At 42.0% G+C, this 21,321-nt stretch overlaps 1 protein-coding gene and 1 pseudogene across 8 annotated transcripts in view; one reads left to right on the forward strand and one right to left on the reverse strand.

The window, feature by feature from the left end:
• Positions 1-9,100: 9,100 nt before the first annotated feature.
• On the reverse strand, positions 9,101-11,701 carry LOC311619073 (elongation factor 1-alpha 1-like; annotated as a pseudogene). Its single transcript has one exon. The product of its transcript is annotated as an elongation factor 1-alpha 1-like (transcript).
• A 3,103-nt stretch (positions 11,702-14,804) lies between these two features.
• Positions 14,805-21,321, forward strand: part of LRCH1 (leucine rich repeats and calponin homology domain containing 1) — a 189,535-nt gene continuing 183,018 nt past the window's right edge. For 3 of the 7 annotated variants that reach the window (XM_084879338.1, XM_084879339.1, XM_084879337.1), the window contains exon 1: positions 14,806-15,340. In XM_084879338.1, the coding sequence (XP_084735464.1) occupies positions 15,031-15,340 (310 nt within the window). In that variant the 5' untranslated portion in view covers positions 14,806-15,030. Of the gene's footprint in view, positions 15,341-21,321 lie in introns of all 7 variants that reach the window. The other 4 variants (XM_084879336.1, XM_084879340.1, XM_084879341.1 and 1 more) reach the window with 3 other exon arrangements.

The raw sequence follows: 21,321 nt of genomic DNA on the forward strand, positions 1-21,321 counted from the left end.
TAAATGACTCACTAAACCAGATGGAATTAATCGACTTCTTAAGAACATTCCAGCCCAAAGACACAGAATATACATTCTTCTCAAGTGCACATGGGACATTCTCAAAGATATACCACATGTTGGGACATAGGCAAAGTCTCTTTAAGTTCAAGAAGATAGAAATCATATGAAGCATCTTCTCAGATCATAGTGGCATAAAACTGGAAATTAACTACAATAAAAATAACCCAAAGAAATAAAAAAAACATGAAGACTAAACAGCATGTTATTAAACAAGGACTGGGTTACCGGAGAAATCAAGGAAGAAATTAAAAACATCCTGGAAACAAATGACAATGAAAACACAGCAATCCAAAATCTATGGGACACAGCAAAAGCAGTTTTGAGAGGGAAGTTCTTATCCCTACAAACCTATTGCAAAAAACAAGAAAAAATTGTAACAAATTATCTAACTCTACAACTCAAAGAATTAGAAAAAGAGCAACAAGAAAAGCCCAGTGTAAGTAGAAGGAAGGAAATAACAAAAATCAGAACGGAGATAAACGACATAGAGACCAAAGAAACAATTCATAAGATCAACAAAACCAAGAGCTGGTTCTTTGAAAGGATAAACAAGATAGATGAACCTCTAGCCAGGCTAACCAAGAAACAAAGAGAGAGGGCTCAAATAAACAAAATCAGAAATGAAAGAGGTGAAATAACAACAGACCCCGCCGAAATACAATGGATTGTTACAAAATACTACAAACAACTCTATTCCAACAAACTGAACAACCTGGAGGAAATGGACATATTCCTAGAAAAATACAAACTTCCAAAACTCAATCAGGAATAATCTAAAAATCTCAATAGACGAGTGACTTGGGAAGAAATTGAAACAGTCATCAAAAAGCTTCCAGCAAACAAAAGCACAGGGCCAGATAGCTTCACAGGAGAGTTTTACCAAACATTCAAGGAAGAACTAAAACCTATCCTCCTCAGACTATTCCAAAAAATTCAAGAGGAAGGAACACTTCCAAACTCCTTCTATGAAGCCAGCATCACCCTAATACCAAAACCAGATAAGGACAATTCAATGAAAGAGAATTACAGGCCAATATCCCTCATGAACATAGATGCCAAAATCCTCAACAAAATTCTAGCAAATTGGCTCCAGCAGAACATCACAGAGATCATACACCATGACCAAGTAGGATTTATTCCAGGAATGCAAGGATGGTACAATATTCGCAAATCAATAAACGTGATACATCACATAAACAAATTGAGAGATAAAAATCATATAGTCATATCAATTGATGCAGAAAAAGCATTTGATAAAATCCAACACCCTTTCCTGATAAAAACTCTCAAAAAGGTGGGAGTACAAGGATCATACCTCAACATAATAAAAGCTATACATGATAATCCCACAGCCAACATCATACTCAATGGGCAAAAAATAAAACCATTCCCTCTAAGAACAGGAACAAAACAGGGATGCCCACTCTCACCATTCCTGTTTGACATAGTACTGGAAGTACTAGCCATTGCAATTAGACAAGAAGAGGAAATAAAAAGCATCCAAATTGGAAAAGAAGTAAAGTTATCCTTATTTGCAAATGACATGATATTATACATAAAAAACCCAAAAGACTCCATTAAAAAACTAATTGACTTAATAAATGAATTTGGCAATGTAGCAGGATACAAAATTAATGCCAAGAAGTCCATGGCATTTCTATACACCAACAGTGAAATTACAGAAACAGAGACTAAAAAAGCAATTCCATTTACCATCGCACCAAAAAAATTAAGATACTTAGGAATAAATTTAACTAAGGAAGTAAAGGACTTATTTGCGGAAAACTACACGACACTGAAAAAACAGATAGAGGAAGATGTAAACACATGGAAGAACATACCATGTTCATGGATTGGTAGAATCAACATCATCAAAATGTCCATACTTCCTAAAGCAATCTATAGGTTCAATGCACTCCCCATTAAAATACCAACGGCATATTTCACTGACCTGGAAAGAACTCTCCAAAAGTTCATTTGGAACAATAAAAGACACCGAATAGCCACAGCAATCCTGAGAAAGAAGAGTAAAGTAGGAGGGATCTCAATACCAGACTTCAAGCTGTATTACAAAGCCACTGTTCTCAAAACAGCCTGGTACTGGCACAAGAACAGACATATAGATCAATGGAATAGAATCGAGAACCCAGATATCAACCCAAATCACTATGCTCAATTAATATTTGACAAAGGAAGCACGAATATACAATGGAGTCAGGACAGTCTCTTCAATAAATGGTGTTGGGAAAATTGGACAGATACATGCAAAGGAATGAAACTAGATCACCAACTTACTCCATACACAAAAATAAACTCAAAATGGATACAGGACTTAAACATCAGATGGTTAACCATAAAAATACTAGAAGCATCCACAAGCAGCAAAATCTCAGACATATGCCAAAAGAACTTCTTCACTGATACTACCCCTAGGGCAATGGAAGCTAAAGAGAAAATAACAAATGGGACTACATCAAAATAAGAAGCTTTTTTACAGCAAAAGAAACCATCAACAAAACAATAAGAAAGCCCACTGTGTGGGAGAACATATTTGCAAATGTTACCACGGATAAAGGTTTAATCTCCAACATCTACAGACAGCTTATACAACTAAATAAAAGGAAGATGAATGATCCAATTAAAAAATGGGCAATGGACCTAAATGGAATCTTCTCAAAAGAAGACAGAAGAAAGGCCAAAAGGCACATGAAAACATGCTCAAAGTTACTAATTATCTGAGAGATGCAAATCAAAACAACAATGGGGTACCATCTCACACCTGTCAGAATGGCCAACATCAACAAATCAACAAACGACAAGTGTTGGCGAGGTTGCGGAGAAAAAGGAACCCTCGTGTACTGCTGGTGGGAATGCAGACTGGTGCAACCACTGTGGAGAACAGTGTGGAGTTTCCTCAAAAAACTAAAAATGGAACTCCCATTTGACCCAGTAATCCCATTCCTAGGAATATATCCCAAGAAACTAGAAACACCAATCAGGAAGGATATATGCACCCCTATGTTCATAGCAGCACAATCTACAATAGCTAGAATTTGGAAACAGCCTAGGTGCTCGTCAGCAGATGATTGGATCCAAAAACCATGGTACATCTACACAATGGAATACTATGCTGCCATAAAAAAGAAGGAATTCTCATCATTTGCAGCATCCTGGATGGAATTGGAGAACATCATGCTGAGTGAAATAAGCCAGTCGATGAAAGAGAAACACCACATGACCTCACTCATTTATGGATAATAAAGAACATTATAAACTGATGAACCAAAAGATAGATATAGAGACAGTAAAGCAACAAGTAGACTGTCAAATTACAGCAGGTAGGGTAGGGAGATCTGGGGGAGATAAGAGATCAACCGAAGGACTTATATACATGCATATAAGTACAACCAATGGACACAAAACTCTGGGGAAGGAGGGTATTTATGGGAGGGGGGGCAATGTTAAAATATGTACACAGATAATAATTTAATAAAAAATAAAATAATTAAAAAAGAAAAAGAAAAAAGAAAAAAAAAGAAAATGTTCCATACTTGAATAACTAGTACAGAGGTACCAGGTACACATCTGCTTAATATTATTGCTGCTTTGCTAGACATCCTACTTCCACCTCAATCCTATGTAAAAAGATCCTGCATTTATACCCATTTTGAAGATAAGGAAATGAAGGCTTACAGAATTTAAAGAACAGCTAGAACAAAGAAATAATTAATTTTTAAAAAATGTTAGATTTTTTTTGTGAGAAGTTTTAGGTTTACAGAAAAATTGAACAGAGTTCTTATCTACTCCCTCACCCCCTTCCAGTTCCTATATTATTAACATCTTGCCTTAGTGCAGAACATTTGTAGAATTCATTCTTTTGTTGTGCATTCTATGGGTTTTGAGCAATGTATAATGACATGTATCTAACATGATAGTATCATGGGTATTATACCCAGAGGTATAATTTCACAGAAATAAAACTTTCTACCATATCTCATTCTCCCATTGGGGCCTCCAGAAATACTTATTCCAATGGTACCCCTAAATCCCATTGCCACCAGTGACCCACGGGGACAAGGCCCCCTCCCATCCTGTAACACTCAAAGCCTCAAGCTCTTTAGTAGCCATTAATAGCTTTATCTTACTCTGACTTTACAGGGACACTTTAGAAATGCATCTTCCCCTTGGTGAAAGTAGAGTCAAAATACTTTTGGTAGAACAGAAAGTTGAAATTATTGATTAAACTGTAATTTTGAGAGTCGTGAGATTTCAGAGAAAGAAGATCTTAGGCAAAAAACTATTCACTCTCTTTATTTGACCGATGTGGAAACTAAGTTGTAAGAAAATTAAATGACTTGGCTACAGTAGCACAGCTGACTGGCAGCCTTGCTAGAAATAGGGCAGTGTCCTCATTTTCAGTTCAGTTCTTTTTCTGTGACATACAGTATTTCCCTGACCTTGGCCTTCAAGAAATCCAATTAGCACAGTAGTTACTATGCACATTATTCCCTGAACTTCTCTGATTTTATTAATCAGGTAGTTTATAAAAGTTTATTGATTTATTAATTTGAAAAAAAAAGGTCAATGGTTGCAAATTTGCATTTAAATTACAACTTGCAAAAATAAAGTCTATGCTCTGAACCCCAGTTCTAGGCCAGACCCCGGGGCCCAGGCTCATCCATAGGGAGCTGGGCTGTAAGGCGGAACCCCAGGGGAGCAGCGAAAGGAGGTCCCAGAGTCGCGCACATTGCATGCAGAGAAGGGACGGTTGGCTGTGCCACGGGATTGCCCTGGCGGGAAGGAGACTGGGACTCCAGACTGCTCTGAACGCCACCTCCAACTCCACTTCCAACTGAACTGAACCCCAGTTCCGGGCTCATTGGGGGAGAGGCTAGACTGTTTGGTAGCAGGCGAAAATCGAGGGCACCTTTCTCTCAGAGGTGCTTGCAGGGAGTACTGAAGGACCCTGAGACTCATGAGCCGCATAGGGTGGGTGGACGGAAGCCAAGGCTGTAGGCTTCACCCTGAAACTCCGCCCCATCAGGGAAGCTGCGAAAATGCGACAACGAAATAGATCACAAACGAAAGAAATGGAGGACAAAAAGCGACTGGATATAGAGTTCAAATCTACGCTTATAAGGTTTTTCAAGAATTTCCTAGACAAGGTCGATAAGACCTATGAGGATATGAAAAGGGATCAACTAGAATTAATAAGGAATCAACGAGAAATGATAAGGGATCAACAAGAAATAAAGAATACATTGTCTGAAATAAAAAATATTATACAGAGTCCTAAAAACAGAATGGAAGATCGCAAGAATCAAGTCAAAGATTTGGAACATAAAGCACCAGAAGACATTCCTCCGTAGAAGCAAGAAGACAAGAGAATTCAGAAAATTGAAGATAATGTAAGAAACCTCTGGGACAACTTCAAGTGAACCAACATCAGAATTATGGGGGTCCCAGAAGATGAGAGAGAGCAAGATATCGAAAACATACTGAAAGAAATAGTGACAGAAAACTTCCCCCACCTGGTGAAAGAAATAGACTTACAAGTCCAGGAAGCACACAGAACTCCAAACAAAAGGAATCCAAAGAGGATCACACCAAGACACATCATAATTAAAATTCCAAGAGCAAAAGACAAAGAGAGAATATTAAAAGCAGCAAGAGCAAAGCAGGTAGTTACCTATAAAGGAGCACCTATATGATTGTCAGCTGATTTCTCAACAGAAACCATGCAGGCCAGACGGGAATGGCAAGAAATATTCAGGTGATGAATAGTAAGAACCTACAGCCAAAGATAATCTACCCAGCAAAGCTATCACTTAGAATTGAAGGCCAGATAAAGAGCTTTACTAATAAAAAAAAAAGCTAAAGGAGTTCATCACCACCAAACCAGAATTATATGAATTGCTGAAGGGGGTTCTTTCAGAAGAGAAATAAATAAAGATAAAAATTATGAACAACAAATACGTAGCTATCAACAAGTGAATCTAAAAACCAAGGAAATTAAAAAAAAATCTGATGAACAATATTAACTGTTGAATATAATAGAATCAGAGGTATGGAAGGGGAGTGAACTGACAATTCTTGGGGAAAAGGGGAGGGGGATGGGGGAAGAGACTGAACATAAACTGTGCACCTATGATGAGGACAATGGGGGGTGGGGAAAGGGCAGAGGGTGGGATGGGAACCTGGTGGAGGAGAGCAATGGAGGAGGGGGGGAGGGGGGGAAGGAACATTTGTAATAATATAAACAATAAATTTTTATTTAAAAAAATAAATAAATAAAGTCTAAGTTAATACCAAATTTTCACTGGTGTTCTCACTTCTCTCCATGTGCTTAAAACAGCCCTCTGGCTTTTTTCTCTTAGGCAAGTTTGGCTATTGAATGTTGAACACATATTTGTTTGCCTACTGATTCTATAATGACTAAGAAAACAGTTAATTATTGAAAGCCCTGCATTTAATATCCTATTTGCAATCAAATTTTTTTTTAATCTGAAAACAAAGTTTAAGGGAAAAAGTGAATAAAAGCCTGGCCTCATTTTTAGAAAAGTTTAAACTTAGATGATCATGGATTTTTAAACATGATAAAGCAAAAACAGATATTGCTTAAGGCAGCCTTCTGGACCCAAAAGTTCCTGTGTACAGAAAGAGGCACATGTAATTAGAAATAGCCAGTGGAGAACAGTGTAACCTAACCAGGAGCAAAGACTTAAAAAATGTGTGATTCTGATCATGAAGTTACAATCCATTGTCTGGGGAATATGCATCTTTACATCCCCAGTTCATACACAGAAGTGCCAACCATACAAGGTAATCGATATGCTTACCAGTTTCCCATCTGATGAAGTCTGAAGAAAAAAAGTACCTCTTGTGTTACAGATATCTAGTTTGTGGGTTTTACTGTTGTTTGTTTTTTAACATCAGGCTTCAACACATGCTTTTCCTCTCAGTCATGATTCACCGAGTGGCCTGAGTAATCTGGAACCCCTTGGGAATGGTGTTGGGTGAAAATCTGTTTAATATATCATAAAGCCTTTGCATCTTGATCTGTTAACTTTGTAGGAGTATTTGGTTGTTTAGTTAAATAATATCTGCATGTACCTGTGAAACAACTCCAACTGTTCTAAGTTGCCAGGTGGATAGAAGGTGAGGGATGGCTTAAAGGTAACTCAAACACATATGTATTAACCACAAACTCAGCCCACAGTGGGAGGAACCCCAGTCATCTGTGTTCTAATTGTAGACTCATGCAAAAGAGATGCCTTGCGTCACTGGGAAGTGAGCCACACTCTGGTTTTCATGAGGGCAGTCATTGCACCAACCCTTAAGTGGGTTCCCATATCCTGTTGCTAAAATATGTCAGATGGCAGAAATGCCGGAAAGAGCCTGAACACAGGTGAATAATCTAACCTGGCCTGTGGGAGGAGATTGGGACAGGCTGGGGGTGGATCAAAGCTGGTGTGTGGCTATGGAAGCCTGGAGAGGAATTCAGTATTAAATACAGGGGCCCAAGGTCAGCATAGGCAGGGGTCTTCAAACTACGGCCTGCGGGCCACATGCGGCCCGCAGAGGAGTCTGATCCTGCCCGCCAGGTTTTTTGGGCAGTGAGCGCAGCCGAGGTGTTACAGTAGGAATTAGTAGTTCATATAGTCCGGCCCTCCAGCTCTCTGAGGGACCGTGATCTGGCCCCCACTTTAAAAAGTTTGAGGACCCCTGGCATAGAGGAATCTTTACCGTCAGCATGACCTCAGCTACCCTTCAACTCTCCTTATATGCTGAAGACAGTTCCAATGCCACACAAGTCCCTCTGTGCCCAAGGAAAATATCAGGGGTTTGGGAAAAAGAAAAACTTGCTGTATATAAAACAATGTTTCTGAGATAGTCTCATGGAAAAAATTACTTCTCTTGATTTTTTTTTTTCAATAGGAATGTTTGTTCAGACTCAGAATTGATTAGATAATGCTGATCAGCCCTTAAAGGTTCAGAGCATCTCTAATGCCTTTGAAATTATATACAATTTAGTGCAGGGGTCTTCAAACTACGGCCCGCGGGCCACATGCAGCCCCCAGGGGAGTCTGATCCTGCCCGCCAGGTTTTTTGGGCAGTGAGCGCAGCCAAGGTGTTACAGTAGGGATTAGTAGTTCATATAGTCCGGCCCTCCAGCTCTCTGAGGGACCGTGATCTGGCCCCCACTTTAAAAAGTTTGAGGACCCCTGATTTAGTGTGTGTAGGATTTACTGGTAATGTTCTGTGTTTTTGGTGGTGGTGTTTTTTTTTTTTGTTTGTTTGTTTTGTTTTTTCCTGGCAAGAGAGTGTATCTCTTGCCAAAGAACCTGAAAGGATCTGCAACCCCAGAATATTTTGTAGCCACTGGTATGGAGGCCAAGGAAGCCCAACCTTTCTAATCATAGCAGAATAGATACTGAATAATCACAGCCTTGGATTTCCCCGGTCTTTGCATACTTACATCACCCCTCCACTGGCACAGGGCACCCTGTCTGTCCTGTTCCGGAGACAAGTAGCTAGGCCATCTCAGGTACCTTGGACCAGCTCTCACGACAGTCCTTACCCAACATCACCTCTGTAAGTAAGAATCCTAGATGATCTCCCTTTAATAAATTCATACCCAGGAAAAAGCAAATGAATTACACTGATAGGAGGACAGGATGTCCAAATATGGCAGGCTTTGGCATAGTCCGTGATTTCTGTTCTTATGAGGGATAAGGAGAACACAATAGATAGGAAATGGAGACCTGAGTTCTAGTCATCATTCTGCACTGGCCAGCTGACTAACATTGGGTAATTCACCTTCATACATTTATTTCAGTTTCTCAACCTGAAGAATGAGGAAGTTTGGACAAGATTCCTGAGGCCTCCCCAGCTGAGGTCATGGCGGCTATGAATAAACTGAGATGTGGCCCTGTCTACAAAGAGATTTTAGAAGAGGACTGGTCTTTTATTAGAAGCAAGTTTATTACTTTTTAAAATCTTAAACACCAAGCTATATGTTTTTAGACATGTTGGATTTTGCAAATCCACTGGACTATAAACAAATGAGAAAGACCCAAGAGGAAAAACATCAGTTGTAGGCAGAATCTATTCAATAGAATTCAGTAATAGGGTAATTTGCTAGTTAGGGCTGAAAGTCAAAGATGGAATATTTCTAATTACAATGGAGTTGTTGTTTTTTAAGTTTAAAAATGTTCATAATCTCCCTATATCCTACTTCAAATTCTGCTCTCAGCAGATGGTATACATTTCAGCATACCATCTTTTTTCTTCTCATTAAACTTTGTTTGACTGGATCTCAGAATTGTGTGAGAGATTTTTGGTCAAGTCATTTCCATTAAAAAGTATTGATTTTAAAAACTAATAACACACACACACACACAAACACAAAAAACCAACAACAACAAAAACACCCCACAAATAGTCCACAAAACATTCTCCTTTCCTTCTGAGAGTTTTATGATGCATTGTAGTCATTAACCAGTCTTTTACTATTAAACTTAATTGGCCAAGTGAGATAAACAGTTCTGAGACCGTTCATCCACCACTGACTAAGTCTGGTGTGGCAGGTACAGGGGATAATATTCATTTAGCCTTCTGAGCTTTCTGGGCAGACTTGGTGACTTTGCCAGCTCCAGCTGCCTTCTTGTCCACCGCTTTGATGACACCCACAGCAGCTGTCTGTCTCGTGTTACAAATAGCAAAACAGCCCAGAGGAGGGCAGTCAGAGAAGCTGTCAGGACACATGGCCTTGCCAGGAACCATATTGACCATGGCAGCATCACCAGATTTCAAACACTTAGGGCCCTCTTCCAGCTTCTTCCCAGAACGACAATCAATCTTTTCAGCTCAGAAAATTTGCAGCCAATATGAGCCGTGTGACAATCCAGCACAGGTGCACATCCAGCACTGATTTGGCCTGGAGGCTTTAGGTCCTAAAGTTCAGAATAATCACCTAAGCTGTGAAGCCAGCTGCTTCCATTGGTGGATCATTTTTGCTGTCACCAGCCACATTGCCACGACAAACATCTTTGACAGACACGTTATTGACATTGAAGCCCACATTGTCCCCCGGAAGAGCTTCACTCACAGCTTCATGGTGCATTTCAACAGAATTTACTTCAGTTGTAATGTTTACTAGAGAAAGGTGACCACCATGCCAGGTTTGAGAACACCAGTCTCCCCTCCGCCCACAGGGACGGTATTAACATCACCGATTTTGTAGACATCCTGGAGGGGCAGACACAGGGGCTTGTCAGTTGGACGAGTTGGTGGTAGAAAGCAATTCAAGCAGCGTGGTTCCACTGACATTGCCATCTTTACGGTGACTTTCCATCCAAGGCATGCTAGCACTTGGCTCTAGCATGTTCTCATCATTCCAACCAGAAATTGGCATGAATGCTACTGTGTTAGGGTCACGGACAATTTTCTTAATGTAGGTGTTGAATTCTTTATAATTTCCTTGTATCTCTTCTGGCTATAGGGCAGCTCAGTGGAATCAATTTTGTTAACACCAACAATCAGTTGTTTCACACTCAGTTTGTAGGTCAGAAGGTCATGCTCACGGGTTTGTCCATTCTTGGAGATATAAATAAATGTGAGAAAATTAAAAAAAAAAAAAGATTTTTTGGACATTCCAAAATGAGCCTATATAGGAAAACAAGGGGAAATGAAGGTCAAAATATGGTAAATTGAATATGTTATTTAGAACTCTTGGTTGCATTGACGGAAAAATAAATAAAATTGACTTAAGCAAACATCAGAATGTATTATAAATATACTGGATATCTCATAGCAACCAAGAAATGAGTCAGGAATGGTCAGAATCTAGGGTCTGAAAACCATCAGGATCCTCTGGGTGATCTGTTAGAAGTCCATTTCTGGACCAACCAAGACAGCCAGTTTGGTCAATGTACCATGACTGCTCCCAGATGACTATATGTATAGAGTAGGGAGGGTGGAGCAAGAAGAGGGTACTTATTCAGAAGAAGTAAAAGGGTATTAAAAAACACACACACAGAGATGTCCATCTTATTGAAAAAAATAAAGTGAAGAAGCAAGACAACAAAAATGGCTTGTTGAGTTTCTTGAATATTTAGAAATAACTGAAATCAGTTTCATGGATCAAATATTCTCCTTCATTTTAAGGAAAAACTCCTTTATTCAGGGTCCTCATTTGAAAGTTATAGCAACAAATGACAACATGTAGAATACTTGGTCTATTGTACAATGCTTAATTACAAATATTCATTGTGTACAGTGTACTTCTCTAGATTTTGAAATGGGGAGAGGCAGTAGTAAAGATGAACAGGTCACTCTCTCAAGGACTTCATTCTTTAGTAATCTGTAGAAGGTAAAGCAAGCTATTATATATTGATTGGGTCAACTTAATATATTTAACTGAATGTTTGTTAAAAAGCATGTCCTCACCTTCCATTATTTCCTCTGAAAAAGTATTGGTGGTCTGTTTTTAGAAAAACATTATGTCCTATATAATGCATCACCACAATTTGTGGTCTGAACTACAACTGCAGTCTGACAGACTTATTCAGCTACACCTTACAAACAGCTCACAAAACTACCACCTGGCTTTAGCTGAAGGTTTTCATTTGAACAAATTTTCTGTCTCTCTTTGTTTCTCACTTCCCTTTTGGGGGAAAAAAAAAAAAAAAAAAAAAAAAAAAAAAAAAAAAAAAACAGAGAAGAAAGGGGAAGGTAGCTTATTTCTTATAAGTTATGTAAGTAAACTTTCATTTGTTATTATAGTCATCATTACCATTAAGCCTGTTTTTTTTTTTTTTTTTTTAAAGACTGAGAGGCTGAGTGAAAAAAAGGGATTAGTGAGAGAGGAGGAGGTTTGGAAAGAGATTCCAGCAGGTGGCGCTTGTCTCCTCCGAGATTAGACTTTCATTCAGCCTAGAATCTGGCAGGAGCAAGTGCAACTATGCACACAGTCAATGCAAGTGACAAAAATCATGCCATCCCTTAGTGCAGAGTTCACGAAGTCACAAGTTCCAGACTTCTGCTTGGACCATCATCTTTCTGCATCACCACTTAAAAGACAGGCTCCCCTACTCCCTGGGTTGTATATTTTCTACTTGACCCACATCTTCATTTCCCCTAGCCAAGTAATTTACAACGAAAGTCAAGCTTTGGGTATAGAGCACAAATAAAGGCCCCAGAGCAGTGACTTTTCAACCATTTTCATCTCATGGCACATAAACTAATTATAAAATTCTGTGGCACACCAAAAAATATATTTTTTGCCAATCTGACAAAAAAAATAGGTATAATTTTGATTCATTCATAACAGACAGCTATTCTTATGCTGGCTGTTGTAATTTTTAAAATTTTATTGATAATATAAGGGAAAAGAGGTCAGTGCCTCTGACTAATCAGGTATTGCACGTTTTAAAACTTCTTAGGGCACAACAGTTAAAAATCACTGCCCTAGAGGCCTAGTCTCCAAAGTTGGTAGGAAACTCATACATCCTAGCAAAAGGAAGATAAATAATCCAATAAAAAACAGGCAAAGGACTTAAATAGACACCTTTTGAAAGTGGACATACAGAAGGCCAAGAAACATATGAAAACATGCTCAAAGTCACTAATCATCCCAGAGATGCAAATCAAAACAACAGTGAGGTGCCATTTCACACCTGTCAGAATGGCTATTATCAACAAATTGACAAACAACAAGTGCTGGCGAGGATGCAGAGAAAAAGGAACCTTCATGCACTGTTAGTGGGAATGCAGACTGGTGCAGCCACTGTGGAGAACAGTATGGAGTTTCCTTAAAAAAGTTAAAAATGGAACTGCCATTTGACCCAGTAATACCACTTCTAGGAATATACCCCAAGAAATCATAAACTCCAATCAGAAAGAACATATGAACCCCTATGTTCATAGCAGCACAATTTACAATGGCCAAGATTTGGAAATAGCCAAAGTGCCCATCAGCAGATGAGTGGATTAAAAACCTGTAGTACATCTACACAATGTAATACTATGCAGCTGTAAAAAAGAAAGAACTCTTATCACTTGCAACAGTATGGATGGACTTAGAGAGCATTATGCTAAGTGAAATAAGCCAGTCAGAGAAATATAAATATCACATGATCTCACTCATTTGTGGAACATAATGAACAACATAAACTTGTGAACAAAAATAGATCAAGACAGAGAAGCATTGAACAGACTGCCAAACTTCAGAGGGAAGGCGGGGTTGGGTGGGGTGGTGGTGGTGGTGGTGGTGGTAAGAGATCAACCAAAGGACTTGCATGCATGCATATAAGCATAACCAATGGAACCAGACACTAAGGGGATGGGGGTGGCTGGGGAGAGGTCAATGGGGTGTGTGTGGGAAAACATATGTAACACTATATGTAATACTTTAAACAATAAAGAATTAAAGCAATATTAATAATAAACGAATAAATGATTACAAGGCAAAAATAAATAAATAAAAATAAAAATCACTGCCCTAGGGAGTTGGAGCTGAAACTTGATCAACCTTCTAGCTGGTCTGTGTGTGCCAGCCTTGATCTGAGCAAACGTGAATTTGTTTGCAAGCAGACATGTCAGTTTCCGTGCTCCACAGGTCAAGGAAAAGGAGATGCAGGAGAACATTAATGTATCTGTGCACAGACGCAACCTGTAGCTGTGTTATTGGCTTGCTGGGATCACTGGCTCTCTAACCTCTCCCTGCACCTTCCAATTCTGGGGCTCAGTCAGCCATAGGCAGCTGTTCCCCCTCATGTGACAATGTATCCACCATAAAAACTGCCCTCATTTTGAAAGTCTTTCGTTACTGGGTCTGCAGTTTTCTATCATCACTCAGGAAACCTGTCCTCCCTGCAGGGATGGGGAATGTCTGGGGGAGGGGGGGAGGAGGGGAGGGGGGAGGAGGGGAGGGGGGGAGAGTAGGCCAGTGAAATCATTTGGCCTGGCTCTGCCAAGACATTAGGGATAAGTTCATTAAATGTTTGACCAAATATAGCAGACTAATTTTTAAGTTGATAATTTTGTACGGCCCCGAGTCATGTTATAAATATCTAATGGCCCTTGGCACAAAAAAAGGTTCCCTACCCCTGGTGGGGCCTGGGAGTATACAGGCAGGAGGGCAATCATACACTCAGGGCTGCAAGCTGGAATTCAGATCCACTTCTAAGTGTCTGGGTTACCTTATACAAATTTCTTAATTTCCTCTGTAGATTGGGGGGAGGGGAGGAGAAACACCCATTTTTCTTCTGTTCCTGGGGCACCTGAATTAATGAGATGTAGACCACCTAGACCAGAGCCTGGCTCACTGTAGGAACTCAAATGCCAGGGGTTGCCTGTTGGCCTAACAGCGCCGTGGAAAACGGTCTCCGGATGGACTCTGGGTCAAAGAGCCGGAATAATTCGCACAACTCAGATAACCTCCCAGCTCCCCGTGACCTCACTGTATTTCAGTGCACATTCATTGCCGGTCCCGGTCCTCTCAGACCTCTAAAATCTTTTGTCCCCTATCCCGACACTGCCGCCGGGCGGCAAAAAGCAAGCCAGAGGAGTTGGGGTCTAAGTGACAATGACAATGACCTGCACAGGCGCTCACTCTCCTCCGGCCCGGGACTGCGGGGCCGGAGCAGCGGGGCCGGGGCCGCCGGTGGGAAGTCTCGGGCCGCGCTGACAGCTCGGGCGGGGGAGGGAGCAGCGGGAGGCGGGAGGGCGCGGGGGGCGGAGACACATGCGCGCCGCCGCCGCCGCCGCCGCCTCCCCGGGACAGGAACCGCCGGGCCGCCGCCGCCGCTCCGTCCGCCCCGCTCTGCGCCCGCCGCGCCGCCTCCCGCGCCCCGGCTCCCGGCGCGGACCCCGCGGGGACTCGGCACCGGCGCCTCCCGTCTCGGGGCGAAGCCGCGACCCCCCGCTGAGCGACGAGCGGGTGGGGGCGGGGGCCGTGTGAAGATGGCGACGCCGGGAAGCGAACCCCAACCTTTCGTCCCTGCCCTCTCGGCGTCTACTCTGCACCCCCATCACCATCCCCACCACCCCCACCACCAGCACCACCACCAGCACCACCAGCACCTCGGAGGGCCCGGGGCCGGCGGCGGGGCTGCGGGCGGCGGCGGCTTCAACCTGCCCTTGGCCCGGGGGCTGGAGCGCGCGCTGGAGGAAGCCGCGCACTCGGGGGGCCTGAACCTCAGCGCCCGGAAACTGAAGGAGTTCCCCCGGACCGCGGCGCCCGGGCACGACCTCTCGGACACGGTGCGGGCAGGTGAGCGAGGCCGGGGGCGGCCGGCGGGTGGGTGCCGCCTGCTGTCATGCCTCCCGGACCGGCGCCGATGGAGCTGCCGCCTCGCCGGGGTCCGCCGCCGCCGGGGCTCCTCCGAGGAGGGGCGCGGGGACCCCGCCCTGCCCGGCGGCGGGCGGAGCACCCGGGGGAGCCGGCTTGCGTTTTGGTCGCCGGCTTCCGCACCGGGGCGGCCGCGCCAGGGCCGTGGTCGCCAGGCTGGGCTTGGGGTGCACTGCGGAGGCGCAGTGGGGGTGGGGGTGGGGGGCTCGGCGCTGGGACCGGGAACCCGAGCGCCGCGTCCGCGCCGGGGAGCCGGGCGAGCCCTGCGGGCGGGGAGGCGTCGCCCTCCCGGGGGGAAGCCCAGACAAAGGTGGCCGCCCTCCGCCGACCCGCGGACGTCGCGCGGTGCCGCGGGCCCTCGGGCCGGGCCGCCGGGTGCTGCGGGCGGAGGCGCCGGGCTTCCTCTTCCTGCGGACGCGCCGACGGAGCCGCCGCGATTGCCGTGAATCCGAGTCCGCGGTCCCCGCGCGGGGGACCGGCTCTGATTCCGGCCCTCGGCGAGCCGCCCGCGGTGCGGCTCCCACCGCCCGAGCCACCTAGGTTTCTGTAACGCGATCTTCGCTGCAGAGCATATTAAAAGAAAAGTAATTAAAGCGAGCCTGTTTTCCTGTGTGAGCCAGGCAAGTTATAACTCGCGCCAATGAGCAGCCAGCTTTTTCAAGTTATGTCATGTGTTGACATACTTCGAGACCTCTGCTCTCTCTTTGGTCGTCGGAGTTCCTGGGCTGGGATCTATAAACAGGAATGGGGCGGTGAACGCGACTGGGGCCTTGGGATCCCCACAGAACTGACTTGGTTTCCTACCATCAGGCTCAGCTCCCTGCGGGAGTGTTTCCATCTTGGCAGGCGCCCAGCCCACCAGTTCCCAGTGCCCGTTCGGGAACCGCTGCCCAGACCTGGCTGTCATCACCTCTGAGCCCAGGGTTAGGACCCCTGGGTTCAGGAGGGACTCTCAGCTCCAGATATCCCGTTTCCTCTTGTGGGGAAAGCGGTTCCTTCAGGCGAACAAGCACTGGGCTTTTGGAGCTAGGTTTCCAGTGCCCTTTTTTTCTCCCTTTAATTCAATAAACATCTATGGAGAGTCCCAGTGAATAGTTAGACAGAATTCTGAGCTCAGTGGAGGCAAACAGGGCTCTTCAGGGTCATTAAACTTTGTAATTTGGATTTAGGGACAGTCGGGAATAGGCAAAAAAGGAGGGAATTTCCAGAGTTGAGCTGTCAACAGCTGGGGAGTCTCTTGATAGGATCTCTTAGTTACATTTTCTCAAGTGGAAGTTATTCCAAGAATTGCCTGAATCATTAACTTGAAAAAAATCTGTTAAGTTCTACTTTTTTGCCATAGAGTGTACACGAACTATGGAAGGGTTAATTATGACTGCAGAAAATGGAGCTGGCATGACCAATAATAATAAGCATGTGCTTGTACCTTCAGTAGGCGGTTTGAAAGTTGTTCCTCTACTTCAGTTATGCTGCCGTAAACTGTTGTGTTGGCATTTCTTTGAGAAAACCTATGCTTTTAAAAGCAGGGACAACATCTTTACATTAAGAACTGGCTATGTGTGGTAAATGCTTACAAATATTCCTGTATTTCTTTTTTGCTTGCTTGTGGTGAGCTTAGGTTGTGAGTTTTACAAGTTTTTAATTGTGAACCTCATTTGCATGTGTTTCAATCCTCAGAAAATTCTAATGAGTTAAACTAAGAGGCTTCATGGTAACTCACATAAAAAATTCAATATTAATAATAGTAGTTTGTAGAAATTTACCACAATCCAATAAAGATTAAGAATATTTATATGTGGCTGAAACCGGTTTGGCTCAATGGATAGAGCGTCGGCTTGGGGACTGAGAGGTCCCGGGTTCGGTTCCTGTCAAGGGCATGTACCTTGGTTGCGGGCATATCCCCGGTAGGGAGTGTGCAAGAGGCAGCTGATCGATGACTCTCTCTCATCGATGTTTCTAACTCTCTGTCTCTCTCCCTTCCTCTCTGTACAAAATCAATAAAAATATATTAAAAAAAAAGAATATTTATATGTGAATATCTGAACATGTTAAAGATTTGCTTCTGCAAAATATTTTTGCCTCAGGTCTACAGTTGGGTGTAAACCAAATGTGTAGTAATATATATATATATATATATATATATATATATATATGCCATATATGTACACGTATATATTGCTTTTTATTTCTCAAAGTATTATTATTATTTTAAAATATGTTTTTATTGATTTCAGAGAGGAAGGGAGAGAGAATCATTGATTGGCTGCCTCCTGCACACCCCCTACTGGGGATTGAGCCTGCAACCCAGGCATGGACCCTTGACCAGAATCAAACCTGGGACCCTTCAGTCCAGAGTCTGATGCCCTATCCACTGAGCCAAACCAGCTAGGGCAACACTTGGTATCATTTTATATTAGTTTCAGGTGTACAGCATCGTGGTTAGACATTTACATAATCTATAAAGTCTAGTACCCACCTGGCACCATACGCAGTTATTACAATGTTCTTGGCTATATTTCCTATGCAGTACTTTACATCTCTGTGACTATTTTGTAATTACCAATTTGTACTTCTTAATCCCTTCACCCTTGTCACCTAAACCAAAACCCCCCTCCCATCTGGCAACCATCAGTTTGTTCTCAGTATCTGAGGCTGTTTTTGTTTTGTGTATTATATTCTTTAGATTCTATATATAAGTGAAGTCACATGTGTTTCTCTGTCTGACTTATTTCACTTAGCATTATATCCTCTAGCTCAATCTCACAAATGGTCAGATTTCATTCTTTTTTATGGCTTAGTAAAATTGATTTGTATATATGTACCATATCTTCTTTATCTAATCATCTGTTGCACCCTATGAGCACTTTGGTTTGCTAATGTAAATAATGCTGCAGTGAACATAATGCACATACTTCTTTTAAAATTAAGTGTTTTGGGTATTATGGGATGCCTTTTATTTTTTATTTTTTATTGTCTGATTGCTGTGACTAGGACTTCCAATACTATGTTGAATAAAAATGGTGAAAGTGGACATCCTTTTCTTGTTCCTGATCTTAAGGTAAAAGCTTTTAGCTTTTCCTGTTGAGTATCATGTTAACTGTGGGTTTGTTATATATGGCCTTTTTTTATCCCCACTTGGCTGAGAGTCTTTATCATAAATGAATACTGGATTTTGTCAAATGCTTTTTCTGCTTCTATTGATATAATCATGTGCTTTTTGTCTTTCATTTTGTTTAGGGGGAGTATACGTTAATTGATTTGTAGATATTGAACCAAACTTGCATCCCATGACTAAATCTCACATAATCATGATGTATGATCCTTTTAAATATATTGCTGAATTTGGTTTGCTAATATTTTGTTGAGGATTTTATAATCTATCTTCACCAGGGATATTGGCCTATAATTTTCTTTTTTTGTAATATTAGAGGCCCGGTATATGAATTCATGCACCAGTGGGGTTCCTCGGCCTGGCCTGTGGGATTGGGCTGAAACCGCTCTCTGACATCCCCTGAGGGGGTCCCAAATTGTGAGAGGGCACAGGCCAGGTCGAGGGACCCCACCCATGCATGATCAGGGCGGGGAGGGACCATGAAGCGCTCCAGGGTGGGTCCGTCCCATGTCGCTCAGTCCCGATGCACCAGACCCCAGCAACTCCTACCATTCAGAGTGTCTGCCCTCTGGTGGTCAGTACATGTCATAGTGAGCGGTTGAGGGGCCTTAGCATATCATTAGCATATACACTTTGGTTGAACAGCCAACCAGATGATGGGACACTTATCATATGAAGCTTTTATTATATAGGATCTTTGTACGATTTTGGAATCAGGGTAATGGTGACCTCATAAGATGATTTTGGGAGTCTTCCCTTCACTTGAATTGTTTTTGAGTAGTTTGAGAAGGATAGATGTTAACTCATCTTTGAGGTTTGGTAAATTTCACCTGTGAAGGCATCTGGTCCAGGACTTTAATTTGTTGGGAGTTTTTTTTTTATTACTGATTTGATTTCTTTGGTAGTCATCAGTCTGTTCAGATTTTCCGTTTCTTCTTGATTCAGTCTTGGAAGATTGTTTGTTTTGAGGAATTTACCCATTTCTTCCACATTGTCCAATTTATTGATACATACTTATTTGTATTTTTTCTTATAATCCTTTGTATTTCTCTGGTGTCAATTATTTATCTCCTTAATTTCTAATTTATCTGAGACATTTTTTTTTTTTTTCTTGATGAGTCTGAAAACCAAATGTATTCTATTCTGTCCTTTGTTCTAAAGACCTTTACTGAGCACTTTTCCTTATTTGGAAGAACAAAAATCAAAATAAAGCAAGAGTTAAAATTGCCTTCAGTTTGCACTGTGTGAATGGATAGTATGAGTAGTAGCATATACAATAAAGATAGTGGTTCCTCCTAGATTAATATTTAGTCTACAGAATATCTCTTAAAATCAGAATGGCATATGAAGGTCCTAAAGACCTAAGATTAAAGTGTACTTTTTGAAAAATTTTATAAGATAGGAGTGACATAGAAATATTTTCCTCACTGTCCAGTTGTACAATGCAGGCCATTTGGTTTCTACCTTGTAAAAGTACCTCTTCTGGCAGCCACCTATGCAGAGTACAGCTTTCTGCACTCTTGGACCATGCAGCTCATCTGAATAGAAGATGTAAACACAGCAACATAGAGGCTCTGGGCCACTCAGTAGATGTCTAAAGTAAGTCATTCAAATGCAAACACATTTTTCATAGGGAAAGAACTCGGACTCTCACTTTGAGCCTGTTGAGTTACTCGTTTTGATTTAAAGTAGTTTTGTTGTCAGGGTCTGGTCTTTTTGCAGGTGAGAGGGAGGAAGAAAGGCTGATGCACTCAGGTTTGGTGATGCAGGTGACACTGGCTGAATGGGAGAAGTGTGAGCAATGAGCCGTGATCAGCATTTGTGTGTGCACTGTGCTATCTGCATTATTCCTCTTAGTCCTCTCTGGAAGCCTATTCATAGCATCATTTACAGCAGGGGAGATTTCTATTAGGAGAAGTCAAGTAATATGCTCAAGATCATCCCCCAATTTAGATGGTGAACTGGTGATTGGACTTGGACAATTTCACTTTAGTATTTACATTTTTTACTATATTCCTATTAAGCAGGGAAAAGGTGGAAAGGAGCAGAATCTGGGGATTCAGTAAAATAGCATTCATTCCATAAATACCCACCAAGCACCACTGAGTGCTAGGCACTGTTCTAGGCACCAGGCATACAGCAGTGACCAATGGAGAATCCCCATATCCATTCTTACAGTTTTCATTCTACTTGGAGAGGGTTGGGAGATAATGAACAAATTTGTTTTTAGGATGAGTAGGAAGAGTTATAATATAGATATAATGTCTTTGTTTTTAGAAATATACATGCTGCATTGTATTAAAGGTGACATGAATGGCTTGTAACAACAACACAAATGATGACTAGTAATAAATATAAAGAAGCATAATATTGAGCCTGTTAAAAAGTATTACACCAACCTATATATATATATATATATATATATATATATATATATATATATATATATATATATAAACCAAATATGCAAAGTGTCCCCTCAGGAGTTCGACCAACTGGGAGTTTGACCACTTGCTATGACGTGCACTGACCTCTATGGGGAAGCCCAGAATGAAGGCCCTGGCCAGCAACCAACAGCTGCTAGGGATCCTACCTGTGCATGAATTTTGTGCACTGGGCCTCTAGTATGTGCATAAGGAAAGAAAATGTGTGTGTTTTTTTCCTCCTAGATTTATCAAGTAGTGTCATTTTGGGATGGAGAAGTTCAAAAGGGTGTTTGCATGATTAAAATAAAGCAGATTGAACAGAATGAGTAAAAAAAGAACATGTCTGTCTCAGGTTGATTGCAGAA

The sequence above is a fragment of the Pipistrellus hanaki genome (assembly GCF_964339955.1).
Source record: "Pipistrellus hanaki genome assembly, chromosome: 3".
Taxonomy (NCBI): domain Eukaryota; kingdom Metazoa; phylum Chordata; class Mammalia; order Chiroptera; family Vespertilionidae; genus Pipistrellus; species Pipistrellus hanaki.